At 34.3% G+C, this 15,414-nt stretch overlaps 2 protein-coding genes across 2 annotated transcripts; one reads left to right on the top strand and one right to left on the bottom strand.

The window, feature by feature from the left end:
• Positions 1-3,474: 3,474 nt before the first annotated feature.
• LOC128230407 (agrin-like) lies at positions 3,475-8,407 on the bottom strand. Its single transcript, XM_052942636.1, has 4 exons — positions 8,343-8,407; positions 6,093-6,213; positions 4,428-4,619; positions 3,475-3,586 (listed from the first exon to the last, which is right to left on the bottom strand). Exons 1-4 carry the CDS (start codon positions 8,392-8,394, stop codon positions 3,511-3,513), a joined length of 441 nt encoding a protein of 146 aa, XP_052798596.1. The 5' UTR covers positions 8,395-8,407; the 3' UTR covers positions 3,475-3,510.
• A 2,190-nt stretch (positions 8,408-10,597) lies between these two features.
• Positions 10,598-14,474, top strand: LOC128231625 (ovomucoid-like). The gene is made up of 4 exons (XM_052944654.1): positions 10,598-10,677; positions 11,252-11,366; positions 13,831-14,058; positions 14,388-14,474. Exons 1-4 carry the CDS (start codon positions 10,641-10,643, stop codon positions 14,446-14,448), a joined length of 441 nt encoding a protein of 146 aa, XP_052800614.1. The 5' UTR covers positions 10,598-10,640; the 3' UTR covers positions 14,449-14,474.
• Positions 14,475-15,414: the final 940 nt, after the last annotated feature.

Genomic DNA, 15,414 nt, shown 5'->3' with positions numbered 1-15,414 from the left:
TTTATTTGAGTGATTATGATAAAAGTTGACCATTTTATATCTTAAACTTTCTACAATAGTGATATACCCTGATATAGGTCGGTTTGGTATAAAAATAGATAAAGAAAGTTATACCTTCCCAACAACCCGATTTCTTTTGGGAGATGTTGTAAAAAAACAAAGATATTGTTTTGCCTTAATATCCGATCAATATAGAAAATTAAAAACTGTCACCATACTTTTTGTAAGGAATTTATGATAAGGTTATATATAGTATCTTTTTAATCGAATTAAGGATCCACAATAAAATGTAGTGTCCATATTTTTTTTTATAAATGATAACATTTTTCTTTTTATGTTTAACGCAAAAACAAAGCCAGAAAGATGTGCTATATTCTCCTTAATAGTTTGTCTTTAATTACACATTTGTCAAAACTATTTGTTATATTCAAATTGAATTTCCTAACATAAACTCAAATATTGTTATTATTTGAAAATATTATTATATAATTGATAAACGAACACTCACCGATCTGTTTGATTATGTGATCAACTGTTTAATCCAGTGGAACAATGCACAGACCCACACGCTTTCTTTCTTATGCAGACTACCCTTCGTCAAAGAAATTGCAAGACGTTTATTAGTATAAGAGTCATGAATGAAGAAATCGAAATCACATGGCAGGTGTCGAGAAGGCGTTTTATGTACAATCTACTAGCCGGATTATGTATCGAACATTTATTTACCAATACCATCACCCGTCAATTCTCTGTAGCTTCTCCGGTTAGGTAGCGCAAGTTGTCGGTTTCAATCTTGTCGATTTCATTACTCATTACATAAACAAGGCTGTAATGATCCAACGGAATCTACAGGGACGGGTAAATGCCAACAAATCCGTTTAAAATCCCATGGTCAATGCCTAAAATATACTTAACGAGAAACCCATTACTTAAGTTCATTTTCGATGTTTTCCTTCTGGCTGAAAAGGATGAACTTCCCTTCGTATCCCATTCAACTAGGGTTTTCATTGTTCCATTTACCTAGATAATAAAGTGTATAACTTGTTTTTGGCTGTGACGTTTGCACGGAGGAGTATGGCTTATAATCAAGAAAACCGAAAAGATAAAATAACGTTCATATACATTTATACAATTATGAAGCACATAAGAACATAAAGTTCTCATATATGGTGAACACAGGTTGTCGGGCGTGTGTCGTTGGTCAAAACCGCGCTTTTCGAATTCTGGCCTGGAATCCCTACGCCAATTTATTAGACACTATGGGAGTGTAGGTAGTTAATCTGACATTTCTTAAACATGGGCAAACTAATACCTTAAGTATTCATAAAAAATAATAATTAAAAGTTACGATTTTCAAATATGGATATGCATTATATATATTTGACTGCACATATTTGATTGGTTACCATGTAGGTGTTCAAGCAGCTAACAACCTGATATCGACCGGAAATATTCTGACTTTTTCCAAGTAAAATTTAAACAGTATTAGTTTGTGTCGAACACAAAAAGAAAGATCGCATGATTTTATTATATTGAACCTTTCCAAAATAATTCGCCTTTCTCAGAAATAAAGTGCGTCTTCAACTCTAACGAATACTTTTAAATCGCCGAGGTATGAAAGCAATAAGGATTAAGCGTACATCAAAAACATTCATAACATATTCATTCATGACGATATTTAGAAGAGTGTGTGGTCTGCGTTCCTTGATAGCCCCTCTTTAAGTTTCTGTTAGGCCTTGGTCACGTGCCTATAACGAGGGTATTGGTTTAATGTTTGTTTACCAGGCTTGTCACTGTAATTTCCAAATGTATGCTGATTCATACCAGTTATGTCAATGAATCGTATATATTATCTTGAAAACATATTTTAACTAAACATTCATGTTATGATGTATGTTAGGTAGCAAGAGCTCCCTAGTTGGCTGCCTTGGGAAATATGCTCTTGATGAGGACTGCCTCTACTTGAACAAGTTGGTAGAGTACCACTAGGTAGAGTTGGGAGAAGATTACTAGGTGGTTTAAGGTACAGTTGAAAGACGACCAGTATGTAATGTAAGTGGACGACCAGTAGGTTCAGTTGGTTGACGCCCACTAAGTAGAGTTAGTAACGAACCAATAGTTAGGGTTGGAAGACGACAGCAAGATACAGTTTGTAGACGTCCACTAGGTTGAGTTAATAGAGAACCACTAGGTATGGAAGACGACCACTGCGTAGATTTCGTAGGCGATCACTTGATAGCTTTGATAGACGATCAGTAAGAATATACTAGGTTTTAATAAACTTATTGGATAACTTTTGTGTCAGGTGCTTGTCATGTGTTATTTAATTCTATACTGGAGATTTGTTACGGGTTATGATCCAGTTAAAAATCAAGTATGGCCTTCTATGACTTTCTATACGATCTTACAGAATCTTGAGAAATCAAAGCAAATATACTTAAGGTAGATTATAACTAAATGCAAAATAAACGGATGTGGTCCATGATGCCCTCTGTATATTTGAGAATATTATAGTTTGAGTACGCTATTTCAGATTTATAGTTTTGTGTCTGATTGGTGCGAATACTTTATAGTTGTAACACTTTAATATCTATCCAATACCTGCACTTAGAGAGAAACAAATCGCAACTATCTTAGAGAGTAAAACAATATGCTGAAACTTGAATTTGCTGTTTTAAAAACATGAATCGATTGTATTCCAAGGCGAACTCAAATGTCCAAATTTTGCGAAAATTTGAATACGCTAACTTAAAATGTGTGCCAAGATGTATTGTACTGCACTAGTTAATGTTTAAAAGCTTTGAGTCCAGGTTCAGTTATAAAGACGCACCGGCGCATAGATAACAGGCAGTGAAATTGGAAAACCTTACACAGATTGTGCTAGTTTTCAGCTGGGTTAATTTATATATGAAGGACTAATTGAAAAGCCAAGTGCAACATGGATTTCTTGAAAAATAAACAGCGCAACACTTCAAAATGATTGAAAACACGACCTACATTTTTGTTGTTTAAATAAATTGGGTTTCAATAGAATTTTAAGAAAATGTACGGTTGTCAAGTACATGAAACGCTAGAATGATTTTTTTATAGTCTCGTTTAACCTGTATATATAGGTAATTTTCTCCTTGATGATGGCACTCATGCTTATTACTAACATATCACGTTCAAATTAAGTTCATGAATGTGAATATGAGTAATAATGGTACATTTATTTAAGACAATGATATATTCATCCCGGCATTTAACCTCACAATAAGTCCTCAATATGACTCGAAGGAACACCTACATTAAATAAATCCAATTAAGTCCATATGAAGCATCAATGTTTATATCATTTGTGCGAAATTCGTGACAGTAAAACATTGTCCTAGTTATTCTGTGAGCGCGAATGACATCCCCGTTAAATAAGTTATAATTACGAGTCTGAGAGATGAAAAATAGACACGACGAACACACACGTAATGCTTTGGGAAGAAGAGATTTATTCATTGCAAGAAAACATATGTGTGGTTAGTTTATTGTACAGCTTCCGTAATGCTTCAAATACAATTCATGATGCTGGCATCTGGCCTTTTCAAAGACACATCTGAAACGGAGATAAAAACGGTTTAACCAGTCAAAGTTGAATGTTGAAATTTGATTAATTTACAAAACAATTCTACAATCTGAATGCTTTACATTCATTTATCCGGTACATCCCTATCTATTTATAGCGTGTACTCTTTGTATGACAACTTTGAAGAAGGCCCATTCATGATCAATAAAATTGACAATAATGTTGAACGTGAGGGGTCAATAATGAGGACTTGATCAATATATCGTCAAAATTGTCAAAAGTATTAGTACAATAATACTGCAGCATGTTCGCATGTGTACGAATGAATCAAAATAATAAGTAGAATGATTGCACATTTGATGACCAAAACCATCGTTTAATTATACTGAGTCAATATTAAAGCCAATGGTATTGATCGTTGAAGGGCCGTTTAAATCTCTCAAAACGACTAAAGAAAGTAGGCAATACCTGTTGACCTTAAGAAAGTAATTAAACAAACAAACATTGGTTGACTGCGTTCATTATTGTTACTGTTTTTTATTTGTTTAATACGGCACCCGTAATCGATTTATGGATATTATACACGAGCGCACCGGCGAGAGGGTAAAATTTCAATCACGAGGGCAACGTAACGGTTTCTTATCCCGATGTCAAGTTCAATAATTAGCATGAGATATAAGTGAATATCGTTGTCAAGTATCCACACTGTAGAAAAAGACCGGTTGCACCAATTAAATGTATTACCGTCCCGATACAGAAAATATTGTGTGGACAAAAGCAAAGGGACATAACTCTCAGGACTGATTCAAATTTATCATAACGTTTACACAATTATTCAATACTGTCTTGACTTAGTCAGCCCTATACTTACTCGTTTTCATACGTCATAGCGTTTGACGCGCACATTTTATGTTTTTTCGGGAATGCGTTGCAATTCATGGCAAGGATATCGGTACACGTAATGTTAAGAACAAGCTCCTGTTCAACCCTCTGACTGTCACATGGTCCATAGTGGCTCACAGCGATATCACCTTGTGCGCACATTGCCTTTGAAAATTCACACCTTTAAAAAAACGGTTATAATGGTTCACAAACGTTTAAAAGTCGGTGTAAAAAAGTAATTAAAAAATAATTACAAAATAACTCATTATTTCCAACACATATCAATGAAATTAATAGCGTTACATAAAACATTGTTTTTTCGGCATGCATTAAACACATAATTTATTATAAAAGTACATATTATCTTTACAATATCATTATTATTTTTAATTGTTTTGTCTTTAGCGAGTAAGCAGTAAAGTTTGTTTTCATTCGATTTGTGAAGTTTGTGTGGTTGTGAAGTCGGTTAAAACAATTTGAGCATGACTCTCACATTTTAAAAACCCACGCATATTCTCATATTGTAAATTGATAACACTGTGTTGAATAAAAAACAGATGTGACAAAGTTGTGACCAAATTACATTCCCTACAACCAATAAAGTAACAATTGTTTCATCACACATTGATGATTTTATACATCGGAGGACGTGGTTCTGTTCTTATTCTTAAATAATAATTAATTTAAAGTTTCGTGACATAATATTAAAATCTGTAAAAAACACATTATGTTCGCATATCGGTTCAATTTCTAAAAACTGGGGTAAAAATTAACGTTAATCAAATTAGTAAGTATAAAACATGTTAGTGTTAACGTTGCAAAGAATATTAAGTTTCTATGGTATGTTTTGGACACCCTTTCGATACCAATGAAACAATTAAATCAAGCCCAGTAGCAAATATTATTTTTTTAATAACTTGTTAACAATATTGTCAAACTAAATCACTGTGTGGCGAAAAGGACTTTTCTTATATTCAAAATGTTGATGTGGCTGGGTCCGTATCATCAAGGCAAACTAGAGACTCCCGCTAGCACATGTCCATGGGGAAAAAAGGGACGGCATATAGGTATCAAAAGGCCAGTAACCATGTTTAAACGAAGACCTTCTTTAGAAGCTCAAGGTTAAGGCCTTCAATAAAAGCAAAGAAATAAGACATATGCACCCCAATCAAGTTATGTTCATTGGATTGACCATTCGTGGATTATTCTCTCCCAGTGAATACCTGTTGTCTTTATTAAACACTGCTCCCTCACTGTTTGATGCAAATTATTCCATTTATTATGTGCTTTACGATGGTTTATGGCGTTTTATCAGTCCACTTCTTTTAATCATAGATATTGACTACCTTAGGAGGACCGTGCATTTTGTCAACTAACTGTTGACCAAGGCTTTAGCTGAAGTTGAGAGTATTTGCTGAGGGTTGATAAGACATTCGCGTAAGACAGGTCATGAAATTCTCAGTAATTCATTTATATAGCAAAAACTATAGTTTTCCCTGAAACATTTCTAAATATGGTTGGTGCCCTTAAATGGCCCTAGTATTTAAAAAATAAAATGATAATGAAAATATCGAAAAGTTAAAATTGTTTCCTTGAAGGTCACCTAAATGTTATTGTGCCTTGAAATGGTAATTCCAAATTTGTATATACTTACTCGCTTGAATAGGTAATCTGGTTGGTTGCACATAGGGTAGCGCCGGAGAACGGTTGACAGTTAATATTAACCAGGTAGTTACAGAGGTTATGGTTGCTCATTACAAAGCACTCGTGCACAGCTGTAAAGGACAGAAAAAGGTACATGTATAATGTCACTTGAAATAAACCCAAAGATGAACAAATCTACGTCTAATTCACCAGTTGTGCTAGAGATATTTTACAAACCGATTTTTTGCAGTTGGATGCAGAGATGAATAATGCTTGCCATGAAACACTCGTACACATATGTTAAGGACTTATAATCATATGTTAATTCAAATCGTTGAAAGGGTTAATAAACCCACGTCTAATTAACTAGTTGTGATGTAAAATTGCTGACCGCGGATGTCCGAGGCTAAGGCTGTTCACAACGAATCAGTCGGTAACAGTTACAACGAAGAAAGGCTAGTAATACGAGATTTTTAAGTGGGTTATAAGCCGGGTTCAATTGATGGTGTTCAAACTGCCACATTGCTCAAGGATTGAACCGACCCATGTACCTCTTGTTTAAAGTCATTAATCAAACAGCCAGTATTATGTCAACTCCTAATGCAATATTGATAAAGGGAGATAACAAGCTTGTGATTCTTATAATGTGTTCCACTACACACCTACATCTACAAGAAGGAATATTAAAATCTGGTTATAGATGAACGTCTTCATGTGAAATGAGTCATGTTCAGAAGAAAGTGGCATTCTAATATTGTGCCTAAGCAGCAACATATAGCTATATTTAGATACATTTATCTAATATCCCTAACTCAAGTATTTTAATCGGCAATAGTTGTTGTTGTTTGTTTCTTTATCCAATTATTTCATTAATAATGCGACCTTCTTCACAGCATATACTGATGACATCATAAGCGACATCACAAGAGATTTCCATTGGATAGGAGCTACACCTTATTCAATCAGATTAACAGTCATCAGGATCCAGTCATTTATGTCCGTTTACTAATGTAGTGTTTGAAATACCTTTGATTTAATCCCGACAGATTATTGACAAATTTGATAAACGTCTCTCAGGAATTGGCAACAATGGTGAGTTACATCGTTGGACCAAATTCAAAAAAGAGTATGAAATACCAGAAAAATTTATTTAAAATAAACTGGCAGAAAACGATATTTTTCGCAATATCTTAGGCGAACATATCATGGTTTAAATACTGATACCTTCTCAAATGATATTTAAAACTACGAGATCATAGGGCATTGAAAATAAGCATGTACGTTTATTACATACATAAAAAGTACTAGCTGTATGTTTGTATTTGATGAGATTCTTTTTCTTTGATGTACCAGTCCATTCTTTGTACATTCAAGCGGTTTAAAATTACATTACCCAACATTGTCATTTTAATCTAGACGTATGGGTCTGTAATATTATAAGAGGCATTGTGTTATTTGAGGAAATGGCATTAGTTTGAGTTGTATTATGGTGTAATGGTATCGGAATTATAAAGAATGTTTTTTTTTTCATTAAGCACCGATTTCTTGTATCATGAACCACGACCAAATGACGAGTAAAAGTATCTGCGACAACCGCGAAACATTAGAATGCTGTATACAATATTTACTCGCCTTTTCTCTACAAAGTCTTGTAATGTAAACACTGTGGGTATCATGCCTTCACTTGTACAAGGCACTTTAGTCCAAACCTTTCTTTGATCAGGAGCACTGCTATTATGTTTTCGGGAGGGTTGAATCTAATTAATACCTACTTGTATAGTAATACTAATATTATTTGACGTTTCCACGAGCAAAAATCATGATCCGTTATTTGACAAATCTTACAAAAATCCCTAAGCACTACTTTAAGGACTGTTTACATCATGAAAAAGATAGTGGCAAACTCACTTTAAACCGGAGTATAAATGTTAAATAAAGACTTCTCAATACTTTATCAACAAATTTACATTTGCAAATGTTTCTCATAACCTCCAGTGCACTACTTAGAGACGTGCTATATGGCATATACAGCCTATATTTCACACTGTGTAAAGCATATGGATAATACAATATAATCTACAATGACACGCACAGAAGTCAAACATTCAACGAAGACCCAGTTAATATTAACAAAGTAATGGCTAAACAGACAATACTCATTTATTATTATGTAAAAATCAACCAATATTATAGAAATACTAGAGAAAATAGCTAAGTACTATTGAAAGACAGATTATACAAATTGCTAAAACCTACGTACCAAAAGCGTGCAATGCAAGCACAAACCATCCTAATAGTTGAAGAGAAATCATTGTTTGGGCTAAAAACAGGTCACAAGAATGTGATAAGGATTGAATATACTAAAGTTTATTTTGCAATGTATATATCTCGACATGGTCTACGTTTATTGAGTTATAGAACATCAGTTAGACGACAATTGACAACACTTCTTCAAACGAAAAATTTCAGAAGTGCCCGGTCAGTTTTATTGGCTTAAGAAGCCATGTTCAACTTCTTGGAACTGAGTAAAACAAGACCTAGTTAAACAATAAGTCCAGACCAATCAGTTTGACTTCTATTCTGCCGGCTATGGCAATCGGTAAATGTTCAGCTAAACAACATTAAAGTTGTCTGGCTGTCGGACTTGGTATAATATTTTCAAAAGTATTAGTATGTTAGTGTATTAGTGTGTTAATTCCTTTTCATTATCTTTATTTCATCGCTTTGTCAAAGGGGACAGATACCTTGCAATTTATCAAAATAGCGAAAAAATGCCTTAAACGAATTTAAACAGGTGTTATTTAACATATATATTAATCATCAAAGATTGGAAACTTACATCATTTGTATTTAATATATTGAATCGGATTAAAACGAAAGCATAGATTATGCAGTTTCTCTACAGGCCTTAAAATTGTTTATTAACCAGCGCATACTGCAAATAAAAACTGTGTTTAAAATCCGTGGATTGAAGAGGTTAAGAGAATAAGACTTCATTACTACTAGTTGATTGTTAAGATCAAAAAAGTGAAAAATGTTGTTGTTTTAGTTCTTGTGCATTTGGAGGTCTAATTTAGTAAAAGGTAGTATACTTTGAGGTTAAAACACTGTTTGTGGCCTGTATGTATTAATGTTTACTAGCACCACTTGCATTGTCTTCATACGTGTCAGCAACAGCAACAACACCAACATGTTGCTTTTAAACTGTAGCCTTAGTATTAATTTGTTTTCAGTTTTAAAGATAAAGATATAAAACAATCATTGGCAGGATAAAGTAACGTCCTGAACTATACACTCGCGAAAACAAGCTTTGTAATTGGTACCACCATTGAGGTGCAGAGAGGAATTGACAAGGTACACCATAATGTATTTATTGTCAATTTCAGATGATTCACAATCATGATATTCATTAAAAAATATTTAATTCATGTTAAACATATGGCACAAACAGTCGTTGATACGCTTGCACTTGTATTCTTTGTCTTTGTCTGATAGCGTTCAGGTGATCAAATTCTATTCCAGTGGTTGTGTGGCTACCTCTCAACCAACATCCCGGGTTCGAACCCTTATTAAATGATCACAATTTCATAGTTTGTGTTGGCAGCCATATTTTCAATACTATGTTGAATTTGTTTTATTGCAAAATAAAACAAAAAATCAACAACTTTTTATTACCTTTACTGCAAAATTGAGAATTTATATAAGCTTTTTTATGATGTTTAAACATTTCCTTTGCAAACATTTTGCACGGAATAAATAGGTTCGATGTCCAAACTCATAAAACGTGAACGAACCCATTCGAATGGACATCTCGTTACTTGAGTTCCATGAAACGTTCTTGTAGTTTTTCACATAAGTATCAGGCGTAAATTATTTTTCATGAAGTCATGACTTGGCGATTCACCAAAATAGAACAAAAGTTTTGCCGGTGCTAGGGGATTGTGACAATAGTGTACACATCAATTATGATATTAAGTGGTCTTAATCAAACGGTTGTCATACGCTGCTGTATTTTGTGGTTCCGATAGATCACTCTTTGTAACTAAAAAAGTCATGTTCTCATATTTGCCAAATATTGTTTTTTTTTTTATTGCAGCCCCTTTTCAAGTGTTGTTAAAAATCATTGTGTTGCATATGTTAAGTATGTAATACGTTTAAAATTTGTTTTAGAATGTATTTAAATAAAGTATTGATATACCTACATATAATATTGCTTTTGTATAAAAAACTATGTCAAAAAGCTGGCCAGTACGTCCAAGCAATGCTTATAAAACGTATGCACAAGTTTAAGTCATATGACATATAACCAAATTGAAAATAGCTTCAGTTGTGTATGCATAGAATACATCTTCAGAATGCCTTAAATTTGAAATTTCTAGATGCCCAATAAATATATCTCCTACATTACATATACACAGTCTACAATCACAGAACACTATCTATATTCATGTAACTTCAGAGCTTCGTGATAAGACGTTACCATACTCGCAGCACATTGTTTCCTTATCAAGTGTTCACAACTTACTTAGTGTAAAGACAAACAGGTCGACTCACAGGCATGACGCCATTTCTCTGTTTTGTAATTCTCTTCATCGGTAAGTTAATATTTTATTTGTATATACCTTTTAATAACTTGTCAATAGGCTATTTTAATCGAAGAAGATGACTTAACCGGTAAATGCCAGTAAGTCAATGCACTGTTGTAGTTGTTTTAAACCATCTAAATAGACAGCTGTTAGACGACTGCTTTTGGTTTGAGTTATAATTATATTCCATGTTAATACCAAACTTGTTTAGTGCATTTTTTCTTGTCCTTCAAGTTCACTTGGCGTTATTGATTCTTGAATACATAATTCTGCCTTAACTGGTGGTGGCGTTCCAAGTGGGTAACTAAAAATCCTTATGTTTATATAGTATATATCTATTGTGTTGTATGTGGAGTTTTGTGCTGTTGTTTCATGTTTCTGGTTGGTACTTTTTTTGTAGTATATATATTTGGCGTTTACCCTGTGCCATTAAACGGGGTTTTTGTTTAAACTTTCGAATACTGTGCTTGTTTCAGTAGTTGTTCATATGAATATTAAATAAAACGTTGGGCTAATGTAAGCTTTAGCACTTGGCAACCGGTTATATCTGTTTCCTCTAACCGGTATTCTTTTGCTTCTACAGCCGTCCCCCATGCAGTTCGCGGGGAGGTATGTGCCTATGTGCTGACGCAAGACTGCAACTTTCTCCCGGACATGAACCGTGTCTGCGGCACAGACGGGACGTCGTACAGGAATAAGTAAGTTTTTATTTAATCGGTGGCGATGATCGTATCGGACTCTGAATCAGAGGATCACGGGTTGACAATGATAAAACTGGTTATCAACCAGAAACGGTAACTGGTTCTTAATCACATGTTCCTAGCAGGTTTTAAAACTATGTACACCTCTTTGCTTAAAACAATCTACAGTGGTTATGTTACAAGTTCATCTTTGCTCAATGTTAGGCCTAAAACTAAAATAAAATCGGTGGTTAAGGTAACATGGCCCCCAAGAATAGGTAGGGTAGGTAGGGATTTTTTTTTTAGGTTTATAGTTTGGTACAGGTTGGTTTGCTTTGTGTCCTTTTACAACAGTATTTCAGTTATATTATGAGATTGATGGGGCTAAACGTTCGATAACTATGATTTTCCTGGATAAACAAACCCTTAGATTGATATAACGGCGCTCTCCCAACTGAGCTAGCCGAGTTTCGTTATCATTCGTTACACAACTTCTGAAAGCAAAACATATTGATAAATAAATGACAATAATGACCTGCTTCATCATCTCAAAAACATTTTTCTGCAATTCTCAAACAAGTAAAGTAAGGAATATTTTATCAACTGTACAAATGGCAACATACCCAGGTTTCAGTCTCAGTTTAAAATGAAGTGACATTTTGTCAGGCACCAGCCTGTGTCAGAACTCTCAGAATTTTATATTTCCTTTCTATACTAGTAGAAAGTTTGCCGTGCTGCTATTTTATTTAAACTATTTTTATGATTGCATCATTGGTTAAAAATCGACAAGTGAAAAGGGTCATGCTTGTCCTGGGGAATATTAAAATTAAACGGAATTCAATCTTATGTTTGGGAAAACTTATACTATTATCCAGAGACATTTTGTTCCATTGTATAAAGGTTACTCTGAAGAATGAAAAGTCGGAGAATTTCCCGATGAACTGTAGGATAGGAATGCTCTTCATACAAACGGGTCCATGGCCCCTTGTCGGATGTTGACATGTCAATCTCGGATATAGACCCCGGCTCTCACGAAACAATATCTCTACATCTTTTAAACTCATATCGGGTGTTATAAGCTTAAACTCCCGATGTTCTTGAGTGTTATGGCGACCACACGCCGTTTTTACGATGTATGTGACGGCGAAATTGGTCGCCATGTTTTTGCTGTGTAGCGATTCGCACAACTTATTTTTTTTGCTGTAGCGTTTCGCAAAATTCATTTTTTGCGACACGCCGAGCATAACACCCGTACGGTACCGTACAGTTCCGTACCGAGCACAACATGGCGTGTTTTTTTTTCGCAAGTCCCACCAAAAAACAGTAGGGTCGGCGGTATTTTCCAGGTAGGGTCGGGTGACCCGAACCACACAATTATTTTTTTTAGGCCTAACGTAAAATAGTAGTACCTTTTTAGAATAGAATCCAAATAAACAATCGTTAAATTAAATTGTATAAGATTTGGCGATACAACTTAAGAAAAAACACATGTTAAATATATTGTTTTATGTACAGAAACTTTAGTCCGTGACTATATTACAAACATTAATTATGAAACTATCGATATAATACCAGTTGATTCGCGCAATTATTAAGTAGTAAATGTGTAATTCCCTTCCTGAAATTAATACCAACATTCTAAGGTGAAATCATCTTTCTAATAGGTCAGCCTTTCATACTTTGAACTAATATTGTTAAGTTGGCATCTATTTCGTTTAAACTTTATTTGTTTAACAACAATTGCTAAGAAAGTTGTATAAACTTATGTTAAGTCACTCATGTTGGCACGATGTTGCCCGTGAATTTGGTCCTATTGTGTTGGGTAAACCGAAGTGACCTGAGAAAACCCACTTGTCCGGCTTGGTGACCAGAAACCAAACTTATATCCGCCAAAAACTAGAATCTTTGTTGAGAAGCGACATATACTAAACAAATAAGAAAGCCAACAAGCCATGTTAAACTTAAAAAAAGCTATTTCTTCAAGTTTCATTTTTTTTTCCTAAAGACAACTTCTGATGAGATAAGTTTGAGGTTATGGCCTTGCTAACTCAATAAGACCCACGTGAACGCCGTTACAAGGCGTTAATCCTAGCATTTAACGGTAACGCAGTTTTGGTGTGGATATGGTTTGTTTGTGTTGTTTGTAATTGCATTTGTGGTGTAAGTTTGTTTTGGGTGTTTGTATGTGAAGTTAATATGTTTGTGGCTATAGTTCATTAACGTTATGGCCCTTGCCTTATGTCCATATGAAATTTTTATTTTTGAATTTTCGACTACTGGGCTTGTCCCTGTATTTTTCAAGCATTATTGTAAAAAAGTATAAACCCTATTTCAAAATGGTAAAATATTAGCAATATAAATGCACTTTTGTTAAAAGTGCAAAGCCTACCAATCAGTTACCACAAAACATATATCAAACATGGCAGGATTTCCCCCCCCCCCCATAACGTCTGTAAAATGTCTACAAAATATTATCCCGCAGCTGCGCCCTTGCCAAGGCATACTGTCAAGACAATACAATCCACAAGGCCCATGATGGTCCCTGCACAAGCGCAACCACAACCACAACCACAGCCCAGCCGACCACGCTTAAACCTATCGATGGAGGACAAGTAGCTTTGGACATCTTCTGTCTTGACCTTATCTACATCAACTGTCCAGCTGGCGGTGTCCAGGTCTGTGGCAGTGATGGGACTTTCTATGTGAACATGTGAGTACATCTTGATTTTAATAAGTGTGCATGTTTATATTAAATTAAAATATTCATCTATGATGACATTTAACAGAGCTTGATAAGACTCGAACAAATATGTATTAAATAGTACTCATGTTGAAGGATGGGCTGATGGGTGGGGAAGGGGTTAGATACTCTCATTTTACTTTAATATATCACAGTGTTTGTTGGTTGTAAGAGGTAAGGGTACGTTATGTGTTATTGAAATGTTTATGACATAAAACCTTTAGGAAAATAGGTTAACTGCTGTAAAATGTGAACTACATTCCATTTTAATAACACTTTTTAATTTCCTTTTTTTGCAGCTGTGAGTTCGACAAAGCACGTTGTTTCCACCGGGATTTGGTCAACGGCAAGAATTGTTAACTAATCAAGCAATAAAATTAGAAGTTTGTGTTTATATTTCTCAATTAGTAAATTGTTGCTAAAAAATTTTTAAAGTCGATGATTTGTCCACAATAATGTATACGACTTAAATTTTTAAAACTTCTTCATAACTTAAAAGAAGATTTCAAGACCAAGTCATGCCAGAGAGAATGCTGTAATGAACTTAAAACCTAGCTGAATATGACGTCAGTTTTCACCTGATTGTTTTTGGTAATGCGACATTTTTTTATGAAAATGTCACATTTAATCACTGTCAAGGGAGAGAAAAACTCTTTAACATTCAATGATGACACGACAGAATTATTCCACATTTAGGATCTACTATGCAGTCCAGTATTTTACAAATGCATAGACTGTGCGTATATATAATACTACTACTACTACAACTACTATTACTTCTAATAATAATAATAATAATAATAATAATAATAATAATAATGATAATGATAATAATAATAATATGATATTATCAACATCAATCACAGCGTTAAAACGATGTGTTTGTTATATGCACATCGGTGCAAGGTTTGACACTTTCGCTGCTCGATTAAAAAGGGAGTTGTAGTTGAACTTTTTTTTAGGCAATCGAAATTAAGATTTTTATTATGAAACAGTGTAGTTCTATTAAACAATTTCCCTAAAACAGTAGGCACATTGATAAATCTTTATATCGTATTGTGTACACCGTATCTTTGAGTCTACATTCAAAGTAGTGTTCAATATACTTCTTTCGAAGTTTTTTTCCGAGTCAAGTAGGACCAGCTTAGTAATTGTGTACATGTACACTTCCTGGTGGGATTGAGTTCTGCTAACAGTGGTAAAACAGGAAATGGCAACGACCACTCCCGATCAACCTGATTCTTGTCAAGAAACAAGAAAATTATACTCATTCATTGACCTAAAGAAATAACATCAACGCATTTATATTTTACTCAAAGTGAACAA

This window comes from Mya arenaria, chromosome 4 (assembly GCF_026914265.1).
Source record: "Mya arenaria isolate MELC-2E11 chromosome 4, ASM2691426v1".
Classification (NCBI taxonomy): Eukaryota; Metazoa; Mollusca; class Bivalvia; order Myida; family Myidae; genus Mya; species Mya arenaria.
Note: the sequence above shows the minus strand (reverse complement) of the source record. Positions and strands in the feature narration are given on the sequence as shown.